The sequence below is a fragment of the Podarcis muralis genome, chromosome 4, assembly GCF_964188315.1.
Source record: "Podarcis muralis chromosome 4, rPodMur119.hap1.1, whole genome shotgun sequence".
In the NCBI taxonomy this organism is placed as follows: Eukaryota; Metazoa; Chordata; class Lepidosauria; order Squamata; family Lacertidae; genus Podarcis; species Podarcis muralis.
In genome coordinates, this window is record NC_135658.1 from 77,291,132 (window position 1) to 77,317,402 (window position 26,271).

Consider the following 26,271-nt stretch of genomic DNA (forward strand, 5'->3'; position numbering starts at 1 on the left):
ATATTTAGCTGCAAATAGATAAGGCTGAGGTAGTATGTGCCTTTTTAATATGCTAAATGTTTCTATAAATGCTTAGTTTCTGTGACCAGTAAGACCAGGCTGAGAGGTAATAAGCTTAGAGTGAAGAACTGTCACATATTAGACAGGATCATAACCTTAGCATGGTTAAGCAGTGGGATAAATTATTAGTTGAGATTGTGGTGCCAACGTTGTCTTTTTATAAAAAAATTAACAGCAGAGAATATCCTGGCATTCTCTGAACAGGGTGGGAGGGAGTTCTGGCCGCTGCATGGGGTTTTATTATTCCTGTTTCAACTATAGTTTGTGTTTTAGACTTCTGTAATTACCATTACATTTGCTTCCTTGTTTCTTTTCCTTCAGCAATCCAGTGGGACAAAGATGGCCGCCCATTTCACTTTCTCTTTTACACTGGCAAGCAGTCCTATTATTCTGTAATGCATGTAAGTTATTTAATGGCTTTTTCCTGGTGGACCAAAATAATGGTCACTTATTACATAATGTGTATGTTTGTCGTAATTTTCTTAGGGCAAACTCGTTACCAAAGGAAGGAATGACTATTAGCTTTGGTTTCCCCCATAGTTACTAAACCAGTCTTGCTACGAAAGAATTTCAGACTGTGATAAGTAAAATACTAACCAAAGATGACCAGAGGCAAATTCGTATGGTAATCCTTTTTAAAATGTACAGTATTCTTGAAGGAAAGGAAAGTTGCAGAAGGCAGCTAGATGTTTCTTATTGACGGCCATATTAGATAATGTGTGAAGCAGGTTTAAAGCTTTAACTTACATTTCCTTGTAATAGCTTGACATTTGAGCACACAGGAAATTTGCAAGAGGCCAGTGCTGTCTTTTGACTGGCAGCTATCCTATCCTTTCAAACATGAGAATTGGTGTGCATTCCTGGAGTTCATATTGCTTTGTTTAAAATTGGGGCCATGAGTAAAGCACTAGCCTCAACCACTTTTACGCTTTTTTACTCGGAGGCTACAAAGAACAGCCTCTCCATAGAGCATGGGTACTTTGTGGCTCTCAGTTATCTAAATCCACTTTGACAGTGACTCGGTGCTGGTACAAATCTGGGTAGAGAATGTGGGAGCTACCCACATGCTGTTGCCCACTACTGCATTGTGATAGGACGTGAACATTGGTAGTGGTAGAAATCCTAAGCCTCATGCCTGATCATTGTGGTTGTTGTGTTAGTCCTTAGCTTGTCCTTTCTTTCCTTTTTTCTGCTGCCTTTGCACATCTCACTTCACACGTTAGGTGGTCACTAAACAAGTGAGCTGATTTCCCATCTGACTTGTTTTGTTTGCTAAGCTGTAAGAAATCTAGCTTAAATTTTATGCAATTGTCCTGCATCAGTATGGTGAAGAAAGTCTGCAGCTGCCTATTTTTTCTTTTTCTTTTAAGAACAGGCATTTATGAACTTACAGACAAGTTCCTTCCCAAAAGAGAATGACACCTCTGAAGTGTGGGCATGGGATTAACAGAAAGGCTTTTTTGTGAAATTTACCAGCAGTTGTAAAAATTAGTAGGTAGATTAAAAGTCTGTTCAAGTATTGTCCAACACTACCCAGTGAGGTACAGGAGGAAACATCTCTCCATGCCTATTAACTGTAATCGCTAGGCATCAGACATCCATGTTAAGAAACACTATGTCTGTCTAGCTTGCCACAGCTGAATTTCTGGATTAGATGGAATTTTGGTCAGTCCAGCATGGCAGTTCTTAGTTGAGCCCATACTGTGATTTCTAGTGACTCCTACATAACAATCCACTAAAGCGTGGGTAGCTAATATAGTGCCCTTCAGATATGGCAGGACTACATTTCCTATCATTCCTGACCATTGACCATGCAAGTTGTAGCTGATGGGAGTTGGAGTCCAAGAATATCCGAAGGGCATCACTAAAGAATCTCTGAACCGATTTCCTACAGAAGCAACATATTGATAGTATTTGTTGCATGTTGTCTATTTGTAGAACTTGATTCGCTGACTTTGTGGAAGAATCTAGTACAGTCATACCTTGGGTTACAGACGCTTCAGGTTGTGCCTTTTCGGGTTGTGCACCGCGCCAAACCCGGAAGTGCCGGAATGGGTTACTTCGGGGTTTCGGCGATCGCGCATATGCAGAAGCGCTAAATCGCACTATGCACATGTGCAGAAGCACTAAATTGCAACCCGCGCATGCGCAGACACGGCGCTGCAGGTTGTGAACACTGCGGGTTGCGAACGTGCCTCCCACACGGATCACATTCGCAACCCCTGCATCCACTGTAGAATGAATTGTGTACTGAAGTTCAGTTATAGTAATATATATATATATATATTTGTAATCTGATTGATAACTTTTCAGCCTGGTGATGCCACTGAACTCTTGTTTCCCTTGGTATCTACTTCTGGTTGCAGTACCATTTAGAGGACTTCCTCTGTAAAAACAAAAACAAAAAACACCATGGCTTTACTGTGCATTTTAGAATTATCTGGTGTGTGTTTGTACTCCACACACCCAAAGGACAAAATCCCCACTTGTCAGGTACATTTATTTCTGTAGAGGGAGAGGAGAGGAATTATTTTTTCTTTTGGTTGACCTTGGGCAAATGAGCTTCTTGCCCTGGCAGAAATGAAATGAATGATAAATGTAGAGTGTGTCTTTGCTGAGTAATGGAGCTGCAGCGTAGGCTTTCCAGAGAGGTTTTCTCCTGCACAGCCTGAGGCAGCCTGAGGACCCCTACTGTTCATTTAAATAGGTATGTCAAATCTGCCTCGAAACGCTGCTGGTTTGATCTGTGGTAATATTTGTGAAGGTTCCATATGGACTTGAGCCCCCTGCAGTGCTAAGAAATAATGTACAACGCTTCATGGTGCAGACGCAAATTTTCTCTGAAAAGGGATGCAGCGCTGCGTTTTAGCTGTCGGAGAGGATGATGGAGCTGACGCGCTAGGCCTGTCAACTTGTTACACGGATGGGTTGCACGCAGAGAGGCTGTGGAAAATCTGTGCCTTTTAGCTTTTCTACTTAATCACGGTTGTAGCATTGCCTTTAGACTGTATGCTACATTAATTCTCTTCCTGCCTTCTGCCTTTCATCCCAAGTTTCACGGAAAAAAGTAAAGCATGCAGGTCTTGTCGAGGAGCCTTATCAAGCAGCTGTCATCTGACAGGCCATTTGCATTTGTTTTGGCTGAAACAGAGCAAGCCAAGGGCAAGATGTTTTGTTGCATTCCATCATAATGAAGAAATTAAAAAAAAATATTACAAGGCGCCCAACTTTTATTTATTTTTTTTACCCATTGCTTGCCTTTTGAAAGCGGCATGTGAGGTTTTCCTGAGACACACGGCCTTTTCAAAGAATAGCTGTGCTCACCACTTGATTAAAATCTTCCTGCACACGAAATCCTTTTGACAAACAGAAATGCAATCATTGTAGAATATTTGTAAATTTACTTAAGTCGTGTCAGGGCGTTTAGAGATGTCTTCATTAAAAAGAGTGATATAAATCATTTCATTAAACAGGATTCATCCCATCTTCTGCTCAGGAAATGTGAAATATGTGTAAGGGTGTTAAAGATGAGAATCATAGGCTAATGGAAATTAGAGAGATACTTGTTAAGTGCCAAACTGTCACTTTAAAAAGTAAATGTAGAATAATTTCACTTTTTTACTGCATCTTGTGCTCATAGCCTTTTATAATTTGCAATATTTAAAATTTTTATAAAATACATTTTGCCTACATGTGTCTATTACCATTTGCTTTACTGTCATATTTCAGTTATTTATTTCAGTTGAGCCAACCACCCTGCCATTTATATAGGTTACTGGATGCAATATGAATAGGCTTCCTTGTAGCATTTACATTGACCAACATCCATCTTGTATATTCCATTTCATATGCTGCTTACATGTTAAAGCTTATTACTAATTCAGCATTTCTATTCCCATTTTCATCTTTGTGTCTCTGTTTGTTGAAAAGAGTTTGGCTTGGGACGTAAAAGGTTTCCTTAGTTGCAAATTCAACTGCGTCCTGAAATGTCTTAACCCCTTAAATTCTTAAATTTGTGCGAACCACCAATTGGGAGAAGTCTTCAGAATATCATTCATCTTTTACAAGGTTGCATCATTGGCTTGTTTAAAATGGCATTGGAAACCCATGTGCAGCTATATGTAACAAATTAAGAAACAGAATACAAAAACAGACCAGAAGGATGTTTTCCAACTAACAGCAACTTACAGAATCTGTGTCTGGCATTTTAAGATATTGGTTGTGTATGAACTCCACCTATTTCCTCTCTCCAGTGCTTCTGAGCCCGGGGGCAAGAGAACTAAGTCTAAATGTATTGATGATGTTGATAACCTACTGTGTTTGTTTAAGATATATTTCAAAGATCCAGTAGACTGGTGCTTGCTCTTAACTTACTATTCAGCAACAGCTTTGTTTAAAACTGTCTGTCTTGTTAATTGACATGATCGAGGATGCGGTCCTCCTGTTTTATGACAATATATATATGGCTCACAAGTATCTTATAAAATCTACTGCATAATGGCCACATTTGTAAGGGATATAGGCATGTATATTTATGACTTTGCTGTTGCCTCTGGAAACTGTTAGTTAAATCTTCACCTATCTGTTCTGAAGAAGCAAGAATTCCTTTCTGAAATGTTTCAGATGTGAACGTTTGCCGAGTGACATGCCTCTCAGATTCTTATACCGTTGCAAGATAGCATGCATCATTATCCTGTCCATTGATTTGTTATCCTGCAAATAATTTTGCACATGCCTTCCTTTATAGCTATGCACATCAATAAAATTTAAGAACAGCCAGAGTGTTTTGAGGAATGAAGGAAATGGGATCTGAAATGAGCAAGTAAAACTTCCCATGTCACAATGTACCCTTGTCAGTAGATAAAAACTCTTTAGGTTATCTTTTTCCCCCCATGTAGACTGTATTTGAGAAAAATAAGTGAGGGTGGTGAAATACATTTAGCCAAAGGTGAACTGAAAATGCCCATCCTTTGAGGAGCTATACAGTATCTTGTGGGCTTTTATGACATTCACACAGCATTATAACAGGGCCGGGAGAAGGGATTTTTTTGCCAGTGTTCAGGAAGACAGCATGGTTATCAAGGTTGTGTTTGCATTGCATGCACCATTGGCTGTGAGTCTGGTGCACAGCTTGACTCTTTTTAAAAGTTTGCAGTCCTTGAATTCACAGAGAAACTTGAAAATGTCCAGGCATAGTAAGCTGAAGACTCTGAAACTAGAGGGGTTATTTGGTAAGGGCTCCCAAAACATATTGGTGTGCAAATGTCTAAAGGTTTCAGTCTGCGAAACTACAAGACAGATCCCAAGTGTAGGTAACCGTTTGTTCACTGCATGGCTACAAATGGGAAATGAGCAATTCACCATGTGGTTAGAATCATAATGGAGTAAAAGTGGCCATGTAGCTTTATGAACGAACTATAATTCCAGCTAACACAATAAGTGAAGCAACATCTTCCTCTTCTTCCATCCATGTAGAGCATCATTACCAATCTCAAGAGTGAAGGACCTCGCAAGGATAATGGGACATAGCAACCTGTAATCTTCCCCCATAGGCTTGAAGGAAGTTTTCAGAGCCTGCTATCAGATTGTTATAGAGAAGAATAGAGATGAATGTGCCAGTGTGCACTGTAATTTTTATGGTTTGGCTAGCTTCATGCGACAAGCTTCCATTTTAAAAGGGTAGTCAGCAGTGTTGTATTTCTTACATGGGCAAGTCCATCTCTTATCCCACCCTCTTCCAAAGGTCCTGAATTGCCTGGGTTGCTGGTACGTAGAGAAGAATGTAATAGAAATTATATCAGTTCCTGGAACCTGATTCAAAGGTGAAATCTACACACATAAAAAAATTTGTGAAAATGCTTTTTTTAAAGTGTTTTTAAAAATACAATGAATTTTTCATAAGGCTTTCCATCGCCATCTAGTGTCACATTGTATATTGCACTTAAAACACACTTAAAATGTTTTATTGGCAGCTGTATAGCTGAGTCCAAATGCTGAATAATTTTCTTATGAGCCAAGAAATTTAGTGAGACGGGCCTGGCCCTGTTGACATAACCTTTCTTGATTGGGTTTTCACAAACTCAGGCCTGCTTTACACATAACATGTTATAGCTACTCCCCGGCTCTTGCTATTGCTGTGCCAGGAGGAAGCAAACCAACAGCTGATTTACCATTATGTGCAACTTGGACTTGTGGTTTGTTTCTCTCCAAACAAACCACAATTGGAAGGCAAGGTTTGTTATCAGCTTATCACTTATGGTTTGTTTAGAGACAAATACACCATTGTCGAGTGCTCAATCAGAACCTCTTTTTAGGAAGTTGTATTCAGATAAATGTCCTTGTAATCGGATAAATGTCTTTATTCTTTTGTGTTCTGGCTTAAATGGGGTGATTCTACAGCTAAAGAGCCTGGATTGTTTGAAGAATTACCGTATTTTTCCCTCTATAACACACAGATTTTTTCTCCTAAAAAGGAAGGGGAAATGTCTGTGCGTGTTATAGAGCGAATGTGTGGTCCCTGGAGCCAAAAAATCAAGCAAAAGTCAAATCTCGAGTCACGGAGAAGGGAAACCTGAAAAGAGGAAGTGGCAGCTTTCCTGCATTCTGCCTCAGGGTCTTACTGCCCACCCTCCTCTGTTTCGTTGCTGTGTTTGCTGAAACGGAACAAAGAGCAGGGAAAGCCCCTCCCCTCCAGGCAAGCAGAGTGTCTTTCTTTCTAATTCCTCTCTGTGCTCCGTTGCTGCTGGGGGAGAGAGAGAGAGAGTGGGGGAGGGAGAGGGAGAGGGGGGGAGGAGGGAGGGAGGGAGGGAGGGAGGGAGAGAGAGAGAGAGAGAGAGAGAGAGAGAGATGGCTGGCTTGGGGGGGAACTTTTGCCTTTCTTTCTTTCCTCCCACCCTTAGCCAGCTGCTTCTCTGCACACCCCTCTCATGTCCCTTCTTTGTTTTTCCTTCGCTCCCCACTTAAAATGTGGTTACAAAGCATAGATCAACATGGATCCTCAGGATCTTTGCATTGGGTCACCCCAAATTCACCATCAGATCACATAGCATGTCCATGGCTACAGCCTGCCCCCCCAAAATCACGCACCCATTGTTGCCTGGGGCTGCAATGGTGCAAAACATGGTTAAAAAGCATGGATCCACATGGATCCTCAGGATCTTTGCATTGGGTCACCCCAAATTCACCATCAGATCACATAGCATGCCCATGGCTACAGCCTGCCCCCCCCAAATCACGCACCCACTGTTGCCTGGGGCTGCAATGGTGCAAAAACATGGTTACAAAGCATGGGTCCATATGGATCCTCAGGATCTTTGCATTGGGTCAGCCCAAATTTACCATCAGAGCACATAGCATGTCCATAGCTACAGCCTGCACCAAAAAAAGCACGCACCCACTGTTGCCTGGGGCTGCAATGGTGCAAAAAAGTCAAATCTCGAGTCACGGAGAAGGGAAACCTGAAAAGAGGAAGTGGCAGCTTTCCTGCATTCTGCCTCAGGGTCTTACTGCCCACCCTTCTCTGTTTCGTTGCTGTGTTTGCTGAAACGGAACAAAGAGCAGGGAAAGCCCCTCCCCTCCAGGCAAGCAGAGTGTCTTTCTTTCTAATTCCTCTCTGTGCTCCGTTGCTGCTGGGGGAGAGAGAGAGAGAGTGGGGGAGGGAGAGGGGGGGAGGGAGAGAGGGGGGGGAGGAGAGAGAGAGAGAGAGAGAGAGAGAGAGAGAGAGATATGGCTGGCTTGGGGGGGGAACTTTTGCCTTTCTTTCTTTCCTCCCACCCTTAGCCAGCTGCTTCTCTGCACACCCCTCTCATGTCCCTTCTTTGTTTTTCCTTCGCTCCCCACTTAAAATGTGGTTACAAAGCATAGATCAACATGGATCCTCAGGATCTTTGCATTGGGTCACCCCAAATTCACCATCAGATCACATAGCATGTCCATGGCTACAGCCTGCCCCCCCAAAATCACGCACCCATTGTTGCCTGGGGCTGCAATGGTGCAAAACGTGGTTAAAAAGCATGGATCCACATGGATCCTCAGGATCTTTGCATTGGGTCACCCCAAATTCACCATCAGATCCCATAGCATGTCCATGGCTACAGCCTGCCCCCCCAAAATCACGCACCCACTGTTGCCTGGGGCTGCAATGGTGCAAAAACATGGTTACAAAGCATGGGTCCATATGGATCCCCAGGATCTTTGCATTGGGTCAGCCCAAATTCACCATCAGAGCACATAGCATGTCCATAGCTACAGCCTGCACCAAAAAAAGCACGCACCCACTGTTGCCTGGGGCTGCAATGGTGCAAAAACGTGGTTACAAAGCATGGATCCACAGGGATTCTCAGGATCTTTGCATTGGGTCACCCCAAATTCACCATCAGATCACATAGCATGTCCATGGCTACAGCCTGCACCAAAAAAAGCACGCACCCACTGTTGCCTGGGGCTGCAATGGTGCAAAAATGTGGTTACAAAGCATGGATCCACAGGGATTCTCAGGATCTTTGCATTGGGTCACCCCAAATTCACCATCAGATCACATAGCATGTCCATGGCTACAGCCTACACCCAAAAAATCACGCACCCACTGTTGCCTGGGGCTGCAATGGTGCAAAAACATGGTTACAAAGCATGGGTCCACAGGGATTCTCAGGATTTTTGCATTGGGTCACCCCAAATTCACCATCAGATCACATAGCATGTCCATGGCTACAGCCTGCACCAAAAAAAGGACGCACCCACTGTTGCCTGGAGCTGCAATGGTGCAAAAATGTGGTTACAAAGCATGGATCCACAGGGATTCTCAGGATCTTTGCATTGGGTCACCCCAAATTCACCATCAGATCACATAGCATGTCCATGGCTACAGCCTACACCCAAAAAATCACGCACCCACTGTTGCCTGGGGCTGCAATGGTGCAAAAATGTGGTTACAAAGCATGGATCCACAGGAATTCTCAGGATTTTTGCATTGGGTCACCCCAAATTCACCATCAGATCACATGTCTGTGGCCACAGCATGAAGCACAAAAATGATACATCCACTGTTTCATTCAGAATGTTTTTTCCCTTGTTTTCCTCCTCTAAAAACGATGTGCGTGTTATGGTCAGGTGCGTGTTATAGAGCGAAAAATACGGTACATTGTTATTACTACAGACAAACCACTGGTCACAATGGTTTATCATAACTGAAATTAGTTAAGGTATGTGCTATGCCCCTTTGTACCACAGTTTGGGGGGGGGGGAATATGGGAGTTATGGTACTGTATTCTTGTGGTTGAACTTCTAACACACACAGACACAAAATTATTGTTTTTATTAAGGATTTTCTTGGGTTACAAAAGCACATACATTGTTTCCATTTTCAGGTAATAGAGTCCTTTCTACAGATTAGTTACATTAATTGCGAGACATTAATGCTGAACTTCTAACTGATATTTGATGCCAAAATTTTCAGCAGAAGGTTTTAAGTGGAGCTCACCCTTGTATCTATTCTAGGAATTGTATGGTAAGCTACTTCGTATTGAGGAACACCAAGAACGAATGCGTGCTCAAGGATTATTACCGCCTGAGAAGAAATCCCAGTTGTAAGTTGTCTCTTTGTGATCACAATGAAAGTATGTTGGGGATGAGGGATGCAGATGCAGTTCTCATACAAGATTTTCAAGATATATCATGCTATGCGGTATTATTAGCCTAGGCCACCCTTTCTCAACTTGGGTCCCCAGATGTTCTTGGACTACAACTTCCATCATTCCTAGCTAGCAGGACCAGTGGTGGGAGGAGATGGTGTCAATGCAAAATGGTCTGAAATAGGTGAGAATTGGGAGGTAAGCAAAGGAGACTATTTAGGAGTCGAGAGTTGATAGGTTGTTGTTGTTTAGGCGTTTAGTTGTGTCCGACTCTTCATGACCCCATGGACCAGAGCACGCCAGGCCCTCCTGTCTTCCACTGCCTCCCACAGTTTGGTCAAACTCATGCTGGTAGCTTCGAGAACACTATCCAACCATCACGTCCTCTGCCGTCCCCTTCTCCTTGTGCCCTCCATCTTTCCCAACATCAGGTTCTTTTCCAGGGAGTCTTCTCTTCTCATGAGGTGGCCAAAGTATTGGAGCCTCAGCTTCAGGATCTGTCCTTCCAGTGAGCACTCAGGGCTGATTTCCTTCAGAATGGATAGGTTTGTTCTTCTTGCAGTCCATGAGGCTTTCTCAAGAGTCTCCTCCAGCACCATAATTCAAAAGCATCAATTCTTTGGCGATCAGCCTTCTTTATGGTCCAGCTCTCACTTCCATACATCACTACTGGGAAAACCTTAGCTTTAACTATACGGACCTTTGTTGGCAAGGTGATGTCTCTACATTTTAAGATGCTGTCTAGGTTTGTCATACTCTGGCTTTATTGTGTTTCTAATGTAAGCTTTTCAGTGGTCTATGAGGGAGACGGATGAAGTGAAAGATTTTAGGAATGAGTCAAAGTTAAAGCAGAGATCGCTCAGACAGTGAGTGATAAGAGTCTGTGGGAAAAGAGTATAATAATTGCCTAGCTTGGAAAAAGAGCAGAACTTAGAGCAGGAATGAAGAGCAAACACAGTGAGACTTGCCCTTCACCTCCTTGATTAAGAGTTGAAACTGCACATGTCACTTTTGCTAGTATCCCTGTAGTGAATGTAGCATCCCCAAAAGAGATTCTCCACAGTCTTTGCTTTGCTTTCACATTTAGAAATGATTTCCTCCTGGAGGACAGCCTCCTCTGTATGCCTTCCCTCTTTGCCTTGGATTGATCATCATCCAAATGATTGTGTGCAGAGCCAAGATATGTCAGAATGAATTGGCACTGGGACACCTTCAGGAAACTAATCGTTTGCTGAGGAGAACCAGCTGGTACCAAAGGATGAGCCATTACTTGGAGTGGTGGTGTAAGGAAGACTTATCCAAGGTGTGGATTAGGAAGGCCAAAAGAAAATGAAATTGGGGGAGGAAGTTGAAGCTGAGCACTGGAAAAACAGTGGCTGTTGAAATCTCTGACAAGAAGGTTAAAAGACTTCCAAAAAAACAGCAGCAACACCCCTTGTTAGGACTAGGCTTGGGCTGCATTTAAAGCAAACCCACCCCAAGAATTCTGAAAGCTGTAGCTTGTTAAGGGTGCTAGAAACTATAGCTCTCTGCAGGTTAAACTGCAGCTCCCAACCATTTTGTGATCGTTTTCCTTTGAGTGGGTGTTTTAAATGTATGGTGTGTACATAGCCTTGGTGAAAAGTAAGGTTTCAATAGGTTTCAACTGGAGGGAAAGGTTAGCATGAAGAGACAGAATTCTTCTTGAAAAATGAAGCGAAGAGGTAGAATGAGGGATAAAAGTTAAAGCCGTTCAGGAAAAGTAAGCATGAGAAGAACAGAAGGAAAGTAAACAGCCTAAAGGGCAGAGGAACAAGCTGATAAATGAACGGCACCAAGCCCAGGGGGCGCTCATCTTTCCGCTGTCCACCGTGTGGTGATGTACAAGATGTATGAAACAAACAACACCAGAGAATGCCTGGTTTCTCTTTTGCCTGCAGCACATGGCAAGACAGTAAGATAGTTATTTTTGTTTTCAAATTGTGGCTAATCCAGTCCTCTGCTGCCCCTACTGTGTTTTACCACAGCTCTTTTTGATGCACGTCATCCCTTCAGGAACTGAGTGTTCTGCAATTGGCCAGCAACTGGTCAGTCTGTCTTGCACCAGAGCTGATCTAGATAAGGTGTTGAAATCCCAGAAGACTTTGTATTCCCTTTCTGCTTCAGTGCTTCACACCCTGAAATTACCTCTAGATAGAAGGGAAGAGTTATAGGGAAGGCAAAATACTATTTTTTGCTATGTTTGCGGTCTTTTGTGTTGTGTTTTTTGAAATCTTGTGTATTAAATTTCATTCTGGGACAGCTGATTTACATACGCATTAGAATGCTGCTGAAAGTTGCCTTTAAACTAAGCCGATGCCCGGACTTTTAACTCTCAACCACTTTAGAAATATTACTTGTTAATAAAGTAAAATTATGACACTGGAGCTACTGCTCTTTGCTTTTGGGAATAGAAAGTTTGTAAATGTAACTTGCACTTTCTCAAAGTAAAAGACAAGTATATTTCCAAATGAAGTGTGACTGTATGTGTGGCCCTTTGCAATCTTAGTCTAATTGCATGATTAGTTAAAAAGAGAATATATGTGATATTTTAAACAGAAACCTGATTGGCAGCAGATGGCTGATTAAAGAGGAATTGGAAGAAACGATAGTGGAAAAACTGTCAGATCAAGATGTGAGTAATTAATCTCCTTTATTTAATGAACCTTGTATTTTAACGGAACAGCTACATGGGTTTTTCTTTAAGGATTCTGAAAAAATCTTTTCCTTGGAGACAGGAATTATTCATGTTCTTGGTCTCTTTCGTGCACATAAACACACATATTGAAGAATCTGTATTGATTCCTATACAAATTACGTAAGCCACATTTGGACAACTTGTTCACTAAAATTGTGAGAAACTGAACGGATTCTCTCAAAGCAGCACTTCTCTTTAGTTAAATCTGTCTGACAGGAACCCAAGAGGAGATCCTTCCAATTTAACTTCTTCCCCTGTTTGAACAAAGTGATAATTGTCCCAAGCATCCATCTGCAAAAGTTTCCTGTCTATTTGACCTGCTTCCTGGTGTCCCGGTTCTCTTCCTCATTGGTTGGCCTTTCCCTATCCAACCTTCTGCCACCCAAGGTGTTTCTTTTAATTTTCTTTGGCGTCATTGAAACATCTCAAAGAGTCATGCATATTCCAGGCATGCAAGCTGAACTTCCTAGCATGCTCAAAGTGTAAGGCTAGCTAGATCCTAAGTTTGTTTTAATTTTAATATGCATTCTTCCTAATCGCTATTTTTTTCCCTTAAATGAACTCTGTTATTTGGAAAACGGGAGGATTGGCTAGTCGCTTTACTTCACTGCTTTATCTCCCATGAGCCTGGTCACTCTGGCAACAGGCTTGTGGAAGCAGGGAATATAAAGAGAGGATGTGGGTGGTTTCCTAAATCCCAAGATAAGCGCTTAAAAGCTATGCGCTTCCCTACTGCCTGCTGACTTGGAAACTTAAAAGCAAGGTGGGGGCAGTACTACCTAAAGGTTGGAGACCTGGAAGGCACTTTACTTCTCACAGCGTTGGTGCAGCAGGGAACTCCATAACAAAGAGTTTTATTTATTAAGAGAAACATAAAATCAACAAGAACACTGCAGAAACAAAATAATAATGGCTCGTAATGTGCTAGCCCTATATAATCCCTTGCATGTTGTGGTGGTGTTAAACAAATGTCCAAGTGTGTGTGTGTGTGTGTGTAAGTGTGTAATATGCAGAATATTTTGGGGAGCCTAGGATAACCTTTTCATTTGTTAGTCTCCGTGTGATCATAGTTGTGTGAAGAGAGCATGCAGGGCTTCACCCCTGACCCCACTATTGGGTCCCCTGCTGGGCCTGCCTTTCCCCACTGCTCACACTTTCAGGCAGCGGTTCTCAACCTGTGGGTCCCCAGATGTTGTTGGACTACAACTTCTGTCATCCCTGAGCTCTGGCCTTGCTAGCTAGGGATGATGGGAGTTGTAGTCCAACAGCATATGGGGACCCACAGGTTGAGAACCATTGCTTTAGTGGGAATGTTTGTAAAGGGAAAGCCTGTTGCACACTCAGGCTCTCCCCACTTGGTGGGAAGTGTTTATGGGCATTCAGCAGGCTTCTCTTTAAAGACATTCTCCAAAATATGTAAAGAGCAGGAAGGGGGAAGGATGGTGTGGCCCCAAAGGCAGCGGGTGCATACTCTGGTTTCTCTTCAGATCGTATAAATCTTTCGCCTTTTTTTCCCAAAGGCAGCGGGTGCAGCCCCATGTGCGCTCTCCATGTGATTAAAATTGTGTGGAGAGGAACAAGTGAAGAGGGCTTATGCCAAACAAATACTGCTACGTCTGCCAATTGGATTACTTGTAATAAAAAGGCGATGATGAGAGATCAGGTACTCTGTACAAAGAATTACCTGCATCTTCATTATGTCACCTCTGTTGCTCTCCCCCCCCCCCAATTAATTCTGTTCTTTATTTCTGTCTTTTGTGTGCGCGCACTAAACAGGTATTTAAGATCTGTGGTCATCAATACAACATTCGCCATCGACACAAACATGTGTGCCAGTGTGTGAAAGACTTTATACTTACAGCCGCTTCTTAATTTTTTTGTTGCCACAAGGCCTTGAGATAAGCCTTAATAACAAGACCATGTACCAGCAGTGCGGCGTTTTACTTTCTAATCACATGTTCACGATGTAGGGAGCGAAGCACACAGTAGCAAAGGATAATTTATTTCAAGAGGTTGCCCTTTAAGTCAAGTATCTCTTGAATTTTTAAGAAGCTTGATTGTTTGGTTTAAAAGGAAAATTATAAACATTTAAAGTAACTCCCGACTGAACAGCCAGTGGCATAGATACACATTTTCCGTATGTATTACGAAATATAATCACCTAAGAAGTGGCGTTTAGGAAAATAAAATTATTTCCATTTAAATGTACATATCAACTTGTTTGAAATGAGTTGGGAAGCTTACCTCTTGCCACTCTTCATCAAAGAACTGGATTCTGTTTTGAGGCCTGCAAAATATTTCTTTGAAAATTAAGATGAACTTCATTTTAATGTGGTAATCCCGTCTTACAAAGAGGTTGGTTGTATTTTGTTGAATTCTGGATTCATTTGTTGCTAGGGTTAAAAAAAAAAAAGGATTAGGTATCTTTATTCGCATAGAAAATGATACATCTGCATGTTGTTTTGAAAGCAGCATGCAAATGCAGAAGTGTCATCCTGTCAAAAGTTATCAATAAGAGCAGAACTGGAAAGATCAAGCATGTAAAAATAGAAGTTGTTGGCAAATGCAATTACACTTGCACCCCCAACCCCTTAATGATATTTTTTATTGTCTACAGTATTCACGGTGTATTCAGCTGCTAGAAAAACTGGTCGCAATGCCGTGCTATGAGATTGAAGATGATTATGTGCAAAAATTCCGTAAGCAATTACCTGTGCAATCCAAAAAGCAGAACATAGAACCCTTACAGTATGATGAGCAGGGCCTGGCCTTCAGTGCCGCAGAAGGTAACTTTATGTTCTTGTTTTTCCTTTGTAGAGAGAGGGGCAGTTCCTGGTAGACCTGAGAAATCAAAGATGTTCTAGTATTTTCCTGGTTGTCCATTCACAAGCATGGAAAGGCCATAGCTCAGGACTAGAGCATTTGCGTTGTGTACAGAAGGACACAGAGGGATGTGGGTGGCGCTGTGGGTTAAACCACAGAGCCTAGGGCTTGCCGATCAGAAGGTCAGCAGTTCGAATCCCCGCAATGGGGTGAGCTCCCGTTGCTCGGTCCCGGCTTCTGCCAACCTAGCAGTTTGAAAGCACGTCAAAGTACAAGTAGATAAATAGGTACCGCTCCAGCGGGAAAGTAAACGCCGTTTCCGTGCGCTGCTCTGGTTCGCCAGAAGCGGCTTAGTCATGCTGGCCACATGACCTGGAAGCTGTACGCCGGCTCCCTCGGCCAATAAAGCAAGATGAGTGCCGCAACCCCAGAGTCGGCCACGACTGGACCTAACGGTCAGGGGTCCCTTTATCTTACAGAAGGACACAGGTTCAAATTCCCCAGCGTTTCCAGATAGTGCAGTGAGCACCTCTTGCCTTAAACTCTGAAGGGCAGCTACAGTATTGTGTAGACAATACTGTGTAAGATGGATTAGAGGTCAGTGCAAGATGGATCATAAGGCAGCTTCCTATTCTCCTATGACGTTGAACCAAGATTTGTGGTGAAATGTGATCTAGAACCTATGTTGTCGTACTTGTTTCATGAAATTGTTTTGCTAGGGCATAAGGACCCATTAGCAGCTTTCCTTGGGTGGGCAGATAACAATTTGGCAGACGTATGCGGGAAAATGGCACATAGTAGTCCCATTGAAGTCACTGGGCTTTACTTCTGAGTAAAAACACAGGCTTACGATCAGGCTGTATTCACACCTAGTTTCATGATAAAAGAATACAATGCATTATGACTGTATCTATTAAGCAGTGTTTCTCATTTATGTGTGTTTTTTTTAACCTGACAGTTCATTTGGGCTAGTTCAGTACCTTATTTTCTTAACAAGCAAAGCTGTTCAAATTTCACGTTTTGTTAACCTAGTTTTCACAACACCACAGTGACTTGGATTGATAAGATTCTGGGCTTGTGTGTGTGTTAATTCTTTCATTTAATATTACTGTCTATGCTGAGAAAAATTATAGACTATGGCTGAATCTTCTAAACATGCTGGTGATATTTTCATACCAACGAGACTTAATCAAACAAATATGGGTATTTGTTGAAAAGCATAATCTTTTGTTTAAAGATTTTCAGTATCCTATGTGTAAAGATTATCTGAAACCTCTACATAATAGTAAGGAATTCGTTTCTGAAAGGATTCTTTGTATCAGTAGTAGATTGCATCATTTTATTTTCTTACATCCCTAAATGCATAATAGGCATGATCAAAACAATTTGTAACTGAGTTCAGTGGGACTTACTCCCAGGAAAGTGAATATGGGATTGCAGTCTCAAAAACATAGACGTAGTCCCATGTATGACCTGTTCACAGGCCATAGTAAGCTGCAGTTACTGTTTTACTGTGAACACAGAGATTACTCCCACATTGCTCATCCCATACCAAGAGCAACATACCACAATCTCTAACTTAACAATACATCTGAACTGGGGATTGTAACAAGCTGTGTTTGTTTGACTCCAAACTATGATCTGAAGCCAAGAAAAAACTTGGGTTGGTTTGGAGTTGAACAAACCATGATCCCTAGTTTGGAAGTAATGCTAAGTCGGGGATTGTGATTTGGTGCTCCTTTTCACCATAGCGGAAGGGTGTTGTGTGTGCATCTGCACATTCACAGTAAACCATTAGCTATAAATTACCACGATGTATGAACACAGCCATTGATTGCGCTAATGTGCTGTTTCTTCGTTGATAAACGTTCTTCCCAGTTCGCAACAAGCTGCCTTAAGGTTCAGGTCCATCACTTCTTCATACTTATTATTTAAAATACTTGTATCCTACCATTCCATTGCATTTGCTGTTCTCAATGCTGCTTACGACAGTTTTAAAAACCTGTAAAATCAAACAGAAATTAATCATCAATAATCAACAGCTGGGGAAATCTCCCTGCCCTAAAATCTTGCAGTGGCACATTGAGTTAACCTTAAAAATCACTTTATCTGAAGTCCTATGGCTTTAAGCATATCTTATTTCATTTGAAGTAAATGAGACGAGCTGCTAAGTATTTATGCTTAAACAGAGTTTTCGGTCATTATTAATGAATAATTCTCCATGTATGTTGCAAAGGTCTGAATCTAACTAACTATTTATCTTGTCAAAATCCAGTTTCTCTGTTGAAGATGCTGGCTGCCATTTTGAATTCTCAGAGTATGCTTCCCTCTGCTGGAGGAAAAAAAGAAATATTCATAGCAATGGCGGCAATATGAATATTTTATCCACCATGTCCCATTTTTCTTTAATGGGATGAGACATTTTTGTTCTTTCTGTTTATCCCTTTTTCAATTTATTCAAATCTTTTCAGTATTTTTATAACAACTACTTGCACGGATGGAGAGAGATTATGTGTAAAGCCTTTGTTGTCGAAAGATGCTAGTGTCTCTGCCATAAGACAATAATACTAATCTCAGGGCTTAGCCATACCACTTGGGTTTCCCAGCAGCTAAATAATAAATAATAATAATGATGCAAATTCCCTTGGTATCATTTTAGCAACCACAGATAAACAGGAAGCATCAGAACCTACTCAGTGGCCAATACCTAGAATAACAGTCCCTATTTATTGGCTATGAGATGGACTCTCTGTTGTTTCCATTACCTGAACAATTGAGGCAGCTTCACCCATACGGAAGTGTCAAAAGGCTGGCAACTCAAGCCTTTCCCATTCCGGAACAAATTTAGGCGCTAAATCAGTATTGGGCCTCAGGATGGATAAAATAGCTTTTGTTACATTACAAATAGAAACTTTGCCTCATAGGAAAAAGAAACATGGGGAGCACTGCAATTGGCCAGGAAAGAATGCTGTGTGATGAACTTGGAATAAATAATATTTATTATGAGAGAATTTCACTTTTGCTAGGATTTTCCCATGATGAGCATGCCACGTATGATTTTTGAGATGCTAAGTATAAACGTGTGTTATTTTTTTCAAGGCTGGAGAAAGACAGCAAAAGCAACCGTTAAGGTTTATGACAATGGAAGTGGGAAAATTACTATAAATGGAGATGATTATATACTTTACTTTCCAGTGTTGCAGGACAGGTGAGTGAACTAAGTCAGTGTTTACTGTAGATAGTTATTTTATTTAGAATTTTTCAAGGGGATATGTTGCTGAAACAAAGACTATAGCCAGTCTAGTCTTAGCAAAGACTGCTGCCCTGGGTGACTTCGAGAGGAAGGTAGGGATATGAATTGAATAGGTTTCTTAGTTTCTTCAGTTTTCATTTTTGTTTAAAGATTGAGGTTGTATTACATGTGCACACCACCCTACCATCGATACTTACGAAAAATTGGGAGCGTCTTATTTCTTGCCATTGTTTAACCAAAGTCACAAATGTCTGAGTTGAACACCTCCCATCAAGAGGACTTCCAGGAAGATGATGGACAAAAGAGATCTCACCTGGAGACTCTTCCATGCCACCGGATAAAACCTGGGGTCCCCGATTGCAGGATTGCACTGAAAAACACCAAAGTCAAAAGCATTTGTAAACAATTAGACTATGGCTGAACGAGTGGCATAAATACTGTATATTAAAAATAGAAAATGTTTCTCTCCTGGGCTAAACTATTTCCTTCTATCACTGTATTTTTGTTTTTGTTTTTTGCACTCAAACTGCATGCTCTTACTTTTGTCATAGCACCTAATACAAGTTGGAATCCTGGAACCACCTTGAAACTGATCTGAAGCTCTGTGTTTGTTCATCTTCTCACCAAGTGGATTTTTCCACTTGAGAAAATGTTCCATGTTCCGCGAGAGAGTGATGATGCAAATTTATTTATCAAGCCAGAATTTCAGAGATATAATGCACCTAGTCTAGTTAATCTTGGGCACAGATTGGTACAGAGGGGTCTCCTAGGTGCCATTTATGCAAGAGCCCAAAGATTGGACCAAAGGCATCCTGTTTGTAACTAAGACTAGATTAATGCATTTAAACTCACAAGAAGGCTGCAGTTTCCTTATTGGAAACTGATCTTTAGAGGCCTGCATAAGTTGTTCCCCACCAAGCCAAATGCAGCCTTTCAGAAGCTTAACAAAACTCATTTGTTTGTTGTCTGTGACACTGCAAAAGAGAGAGAGAGGGTTATGTTGATTATCTTTCTTTCTTTGCAAATGAGCCTGTTCTAGATATTTGCCTTGGGAGTTTTCATTTGACATAGTTTTATATTAACATCATTTTGCTGGCAACCATGCTATGTTTGCCATTAAAGGCAAGCTGAATTTTATGGACTATATATATGCAACATAAAAGAAGTGAAAGGATTACAGTTGATATAACAGGGGGGGGGGGAATAATCAAGCGGTCCACCCAGACCCTCCACAATTTTGTGGGGAAAGATCAGGAACCACTGATCTAGATCATTTCCACCTGTCTCCCCGATTGCTGGTGTTACAACTGGACTACGCAAGCCAATAATGCTGAGTGCATTTGTATGTTTTTCAGAGAACAGCTGATGTTCCCCTTCCAGTTTCTCGATCGCCTGGAGAAGCACGACATGGTCTGCTCTGTTTCTGGGGGAGGAAGAGCAGCACAGGCCGGAGCGATCCGCTTAGCTTCCGCAAGAGCGTTGTGTAGCTTCGTCACCGAAAACGAGGTGGAGTCCATGAGGCAAGGTATAAATCATGAAGAAGAAAGTTGCCCTGGCTCATCTCTGTGTTTTGCATTAGAAAAGTTTGGGCTGAATCCAGCATTGCTTAAGTGGACATCCATTCACACAGCAGGACTTCAGCCTTCTTTCCTCTTCCACCCCCAGCAATCCCTTTTGTACTCCCCCCCCCCCCCCAATTGCTCCAGAAGGTCCACCAACCATCCAGAGCAGATGAGAGGGAGGGAGACAAAGGGGACATCTTGCTGCCTGAACAGAAATCTATTCCTTGAGGCATGGAATCCATTGGCTGCAACTCTTATGAAGGCCACTCATGAAAAGTGGTTGTACTTCATATTTTTATTTTTTATTTTTTATTAAATTTTATTTAACATAATTATTACAAAATACATACAAATACATACATACATACATACATACATACATTTTTCAGATAAGCATATATATAAAAAAAGAACAAAAAAGAGAAAAGTATGAAAAGAAAAATAGGGAGAAAAATTGGAAAAAGGAGAAAAATTGGAAGAATTTCCTCCAAATTCACTCCACAAATATCTCAACAATAAAACTTCATTGATTGACTTCCATCGCTTACACTGCACTTCCTATATACATTTTAAGCAAATTTGTATCTGTTATTCCGTATTTTCCCCATACAGTCTCATACAAATATTCTAATCAATAAGTTTTCTAAATCTTTCATAAACCTATTCTAAACACAACCAATACCTTACACTTAATCCTTGTCTACATAAACAATTTAAACATTTGTCTTTGATAAGAGAAAAACCAAAAAATATAATCCAGAAACAATGGAAACATACTTCATATTTTTAAGTGTACAATCTCATCATTAGCTTATCTCATCCCTCTGGGCTTCACCTTGCACCTTCCGGTTTTCTTCTCCCAAGTTCAGCTGCTGTTCTGAGTGTAGTATGGAAGCACCGTGACTGAACTTCTTCTAACCTTTCTCTCGCCCCTGCAGCTGGTCTCCTAGCAGTTGATCCACGTGTGAGAGAGCGGAAGAAGCCCGGCCAAGCGGGATCCCGCAAAAAGTTCACCTGGCAGAAGCGCTAAATTCAGACGTGAAACAAAGTGCATTGCAGCTGTTGCGATGGATAAATTTTAGACATGTGGATGCGTGTAAATATATATCTATATATTTGTAATTAAATTGTTTCTCTCCCACCCACCCCCAATTCCCGTTCATGTTTTTTCTTCTTTTACGAAAAGGACAAAACAAAAAGATGTATCAGTTGGACTTGCTTGATGTCAAAGTTGCTTTCCTACTGAATGAGCAGCGGGAACTAACTTCAATAAACGTGGGGACAGGATAGAGCGGAACAGAATAGAGGCAGCTAGACATGGAAGGAAGTACAGAACGAGGCAGCAGTTGTAGGACGAATAGGGAGGCAATGTGAGTTGCTCTTCGAGAGCTCTGCCATTTGTTGTTAAAGCAGAAGGTACAAAGGTATTGAGCCTTCAGTATGAAAAAGCAGGACAATGAATTATTTCTTCCTTGGTGAAACTATTAGGAATCCTCTTTTCTGAAAAGAGCATGGTTGGTCTATGTTCTGTCATCATATGCAAGTCATATTTAGAATCTGTGATGCCCCAAGTCACTGTTTGCATGAAAAATGTATACCTTCTTTGCAGCTTTTAATCCACACACAAACTATTTTAATCGGTTTTTAAAATTGAATTTAATTCTGGCTGTCAATACAACCTTCTTACCACAAGATGGAGCTGTTTAAGTCTACCTTACAAAATTACATAGGTTTCCAAAGGGGGCAAAAATAAGGAAATGTGGAGATTGTGTAGAATTGCATCAGACTTTTTAACACACATATGCTTATGAAACTATTTAAATCATGAGCTCAGTTATTGTTAGAGCCCAGGCTGTTTTACACAATACTTTTTTGGGGGGCATTGCTGCCTAACTAGTGTAAGTAAGGTCACTAATTTGGAGGGTTTTTAATTGCTTGAACATTATGAGGGTTGCAATAATTAGTTGATTGGTTAGAGTAATCAATTTGCAAACCTTTTGATAAACTAAAAAGGTGTCCCTGTTAATCAGGCAGCCTGTGTTTAATACAAGTCATTACAAAAACCCCAGGAAGCAGATAGCATCTTAAGAGACATCTTCTCTAAAATAATTTGTGCTTCAACACCTGTATGCATTATCTAAAAGTGAAGAATGCTTTTTTTGCTCTCTCCAGAATTATTTTATTCGTATGCAGATTTATGCAATTATCATACAGTTAATGTACTATGATTATCTTAATTACTAGCCCTAACAATTATTATTTGGGAGGGGAGGAATGCTGTGGGAGACTTACGTTAATGTCAAAGACCCACTGAGGATAGAGGAATAATTGTGTGAGCTATACAGGAACAGATACGGTGAATTCAGGCAGTAGGTAAATAACATGGCTCTGTATTGGTTTCATTGCATGATCATTCTCTCTTCCCATTGTAAATAACAGCCTGGATAGCTCAGTTGGTTAGAGTGTTGTGCTGATCACGGCAAGGTTGCAAGTTCGATCCCTGTATTGGTCGGCTGCACAGTCCTGCATTGCAGGGGGTTGGACTGGATGATCCTCAGGGTCCCTTCCAACTCTACAATTCTCTGATTCTAAAACAGTGTTAGTGGGACGCGGGTGGCGCTGTGGGTAAAAGCCTCAGCGCCTAGGGCTTGCCGATCGAAAGGTCGGCGGTTCGAATCCCCGCGGCGGGGTGCGCTCCCGTTGCTCGGTCCCAGCGCCTGCCAACCTAGCAGTTCGAAAGCACCCCTAAGTGCAAGTAGATAAATAGGTACCACTTTATAGCAGGAAGGTAAATGGCGTTTTCGTGTGCGGCTCTGGCTCGCCAGATGCAGCTTTGTCACGCTGGCCACGTGACCCGGAAGTGTCTGCGGACAGCGCTGGCCCCCGGCCTCTTGAGTGAGATGGGCGCACAACCCTAGAGTCTGTCAAGACTGGCCCGTACGGGCAGGGGTACCTTTACCTTTTTAAAACAGTGTTGATAAATTCAATTACCAGCTGTTACGGAAAAATCTAGGTGCGAGGCTGCTCAGTCACCCAGCTCGTTGGGCAGAGCCCACGGGTCCCTGCGGAATAGAGGATGAAGTTCAGCCACCAACCGGAGCAAATAGCTGCAGACCAAAGTTTATTGCGCAACAGGTTCAAAGAGGAATTTTGAACCCGGAGGATGGGGTGACAAGGACTTTTAAAAGTTTCTGTTTTATCCCAGCATACAGTTCATGAATCATTATCACTACATCATTGCTACATCAGAAAAGGGGAGGGTTATACATGATTAAGGGACGCGGGTGGCGCTGTGGGTTAAACCACAGAGCCTAGGACTTGCCGATCAGAAGGTCGGCGGTTCGAATCCCTGCAACGGGGTGAGCTCCTGTTGCTTGGTCCCTGCTCCTGCCAACCTAGCAGTTTGAAAGCACATCAAAGTGCAAGTAGATAAATAGGTACCGCTCCGGCAGGAAGGTAAAGAGCGTTTCCATGTGCTGCTCTGGTTCGCCAGAAGCGGCTTAGTCATGCTGGCCACATGACCCGGAAGCTGTACGCCGGCTCCCTCGGCCAATAAAGTGAGATGAGCGCCGCAACCCCAGAGTCAGCCACGACTGGACCTAATGGTCAGGGGTCCCTTTACCTTTACCTTTATACAAGATTAACATAGAAGGAATGTGTATGTATTGGGAAGTACATTCTAAGCACCTACTACAAAGGGACAATAGAACTTTGGTTTGCATAGTCTGCCACCTGGGCAAGTCCGGAGGAGTGCCTTTGCCCAGTGATTGACACCTATGAGATTGACACTCCTGTGAGTATGTGACCTCCCACTTGAAGGATTATGGCGGGGACCGAGTGGTTTCCAAGTCCTTGGCCGATGAAGCAAATTGGCGGCGGAATGAAGGAATCTAGCAAAGGAGTTGATTTTATATGATTTTTAAAGCTAGGTAATTTCCTTGTCAAGTCGAAAGGATACATTTATGCATAGTATTTGTAACATTTAACAACTTTAAAGATGTGCCCCCCCACCCCGGTAATTTCCGTAACAAGCTTTTCTATGGACAGTGGCTTTCTATAGAGCTTAGCCTGTGAAAGGCTGGGCAGCAGCCCCAGCATCATGGAACCACGGCCTATACTGGTCACAATGCAGTAGTTGCAAGAAAAGAAGCTGGATAGTGCATTGTGGGTAACCAGTTTTGTTGTCGTTGCATCTCCTGTAAGGATGCCCAGAGACAGCAGCTGCCTACCCTCCCAATGTAAATAATGTACTTAAAGGTGCAAGAGGAAAGCAGGTTCTGAAAAGACGAAATCAAGGCATTGCTCTCTGAGAAGCCAGCAGCACCAATATATTGACAAGCTATTTAGACCAGCATGTCTGAACCGAACCAAAGAACACCCAACCCTTGAAATTTCAATTTGCACCAGAAGATTTTGCAGAGAAGCCAGCTGGAACACAACTTTTTTTTCTGACCATTTTGGGAAAGATGCTTCCACGCCACGTGCTTAGAGTGGAATTGCCATTCTTCACTTACTCTTTATGAGGTATCCGCACGACGCCATCATCCAATCATTGTCATCCTGTTTTTCCCCAATGGCTCTTCTGCCAAAAAGTGAATTTTCAGAAGAATGAAAGAGTAACACAGGCTTGACACCTGTACGATGCCTTTAGCTTTACTCTTCCATCTTTTTAAAAAAAGTATTCCCCCCCCCTTAGAATATTGTATTTATTGAATTAAATTTAAAAGTATTTCAAAACCACTTAATGTTTTAAATGTTTCCAAGTGGTGTGCAACAGTATGAATCAACATAAAAACACTTAATATCAAAACAGAAGCCCATTGATTCAGAGATCAGGGAAAGCTGCCACAAACAGATACATCTGAAGATATCTGAAGCAAATTATTGTTGCTTCATGTATGGCAGAGTGAAAGGCATTCCAAAGTGATGTAGCAGCAGCAGAAAATTTCCATTTTAGAGCTATCATCCTATGTTCTGTAGAGTGGTGCCATGAGTACCGTTTTCCTGTGTGATCTTAGAAGTCTGTATTGGGATGAGTACCCTGCCCCCAAGTTTTTGTGGGCTTTATAATATTAATAAACATTTACATGGTCCTGTGTCTAGTCAGTAGTCAGGGGCCGTTCCCTCAACATAAAGGTAATAGCTGCATGTCCAGGTATTCCTCTCAATAATCACTGCAGGGTTCTGGAGCGGCTGCAGCCTGTCTTAAAGGGATGGACACAAAAAACTGCAGTATTCCTGATAGTGTGGACAAATCTGCTTGTAGATTATTGCTATCGTAGCACTAGCAAGAACCCTGTAAGGTAAGTCAGTAGAATGGAAAGTGAAATACTGGTGGACTACAAAAAGAGGTTTCAATACAAAGAGGTTTCAAGGTAAATCTTTAAAAATGCAGTTATAAGCACAGAAAATTGGGAAACACTGGCCTGGGAGCACTCCTAATTGGGGAGCCTTTACCAAAGGCATCAGGGACTTTGAAGAAGCACAAACTCAGGACAAAAAGGAGAAACGAGCTAAGAGGAAGGCACGCTTGGCAAATCCTCAATGTGATCAACTCCTGCCCGGAAACCTATGTCCCCACTGTGGCCTCCACAATTACTTCCGGACTCACTGTTAAGACTGCGTTCATGGAAGACAATCTTACTCGGTTATGAGTGATCACCAAAGAAAAGGTCAGTAGTCATGGTGACTCTAAGCAATAATAATTAGAGTCACCATCACTCCTGACCTCCTTTGGTGATCACTCATAACTGAGTAGGATTGTCTTCCATGAATAATTTGGATTTAACTATTGGAGGACCCCAAAATTGCCCTTTCATGTATGGTAGTTGTCAAATCACCTCTGGGTTGCCCTTTAAAAAAGGAATGTTCACTCTTAGGATATATGTTCCTGATCAATCTTGTTTTCTTCATTTTGAAGAAAGCTTCTTAAAGATCTCTGTTGTCAGGGCCCCTTTTATGCAAACATCATGAATAAATGCTCCAAAATGTTTTATAAACAGGCATCTCTTGAATCATAGCCTTCCTGACTTTGGTTCTTGTGATTAGATGTTTTCCCTCTCTCCATTGTGGACCATTCTTCCCCACCTAAGCTGCTCTTGAAGCTTGACTTTCATTCCAGTGGATAATTAGCAATCTATTATGTTTTATGAAGATGATAATGTCAAGAAGAAAGTGGCACAATTACAGTTTACATACAGATGTAAGCTCCTTACTCTGTGTGCTTTG

The 26,271-nt window shown here is 41.9% G+C and overlaps 1 protein-coding gene across 1 annotated transcript in view; it reads left to right on the forward strand.

Annotated features, from left to right (window-relative positions):
- MRPS9 (mitochondrial ribosomal protein S9) overlaps nt 1-21,188 on the forward strand; it is a 41,844-nt gene extending 20,656 nt beyond the window's left edge. The window contains exons 5-11 of the mRNA XM_028727954.2: nt 382-461; nt 9,556-9,644; nt 12,267-12,342; nt 15,023-15,191; nt 18,328-18,436; nt 19,837-20,006; nt 20,982-21,188. Coding sequence (XP_028583787.2) covers nt 382-461; nt 9,556-9,644; nt 12,267-12,342; nt 15,023-15,191; nt 18,328-18,436; nt 19,837-20,006; nt 20,982-21,073 — 785 coding nt within the window. The 3' untranslated portion in view covers nt 21,074-21,188. The remainder of the gene's footprint in view (nt 1-381; nt 462-9,555; nt 9,645-12,266; nt 12,343-15,022; nt 15,192-18,327; nt 18,437-19,836; nt 20,007-20,981) is intronic.
- Nucleotides 21,189-26,271: the final 5,083 nt, after the last annotated feature.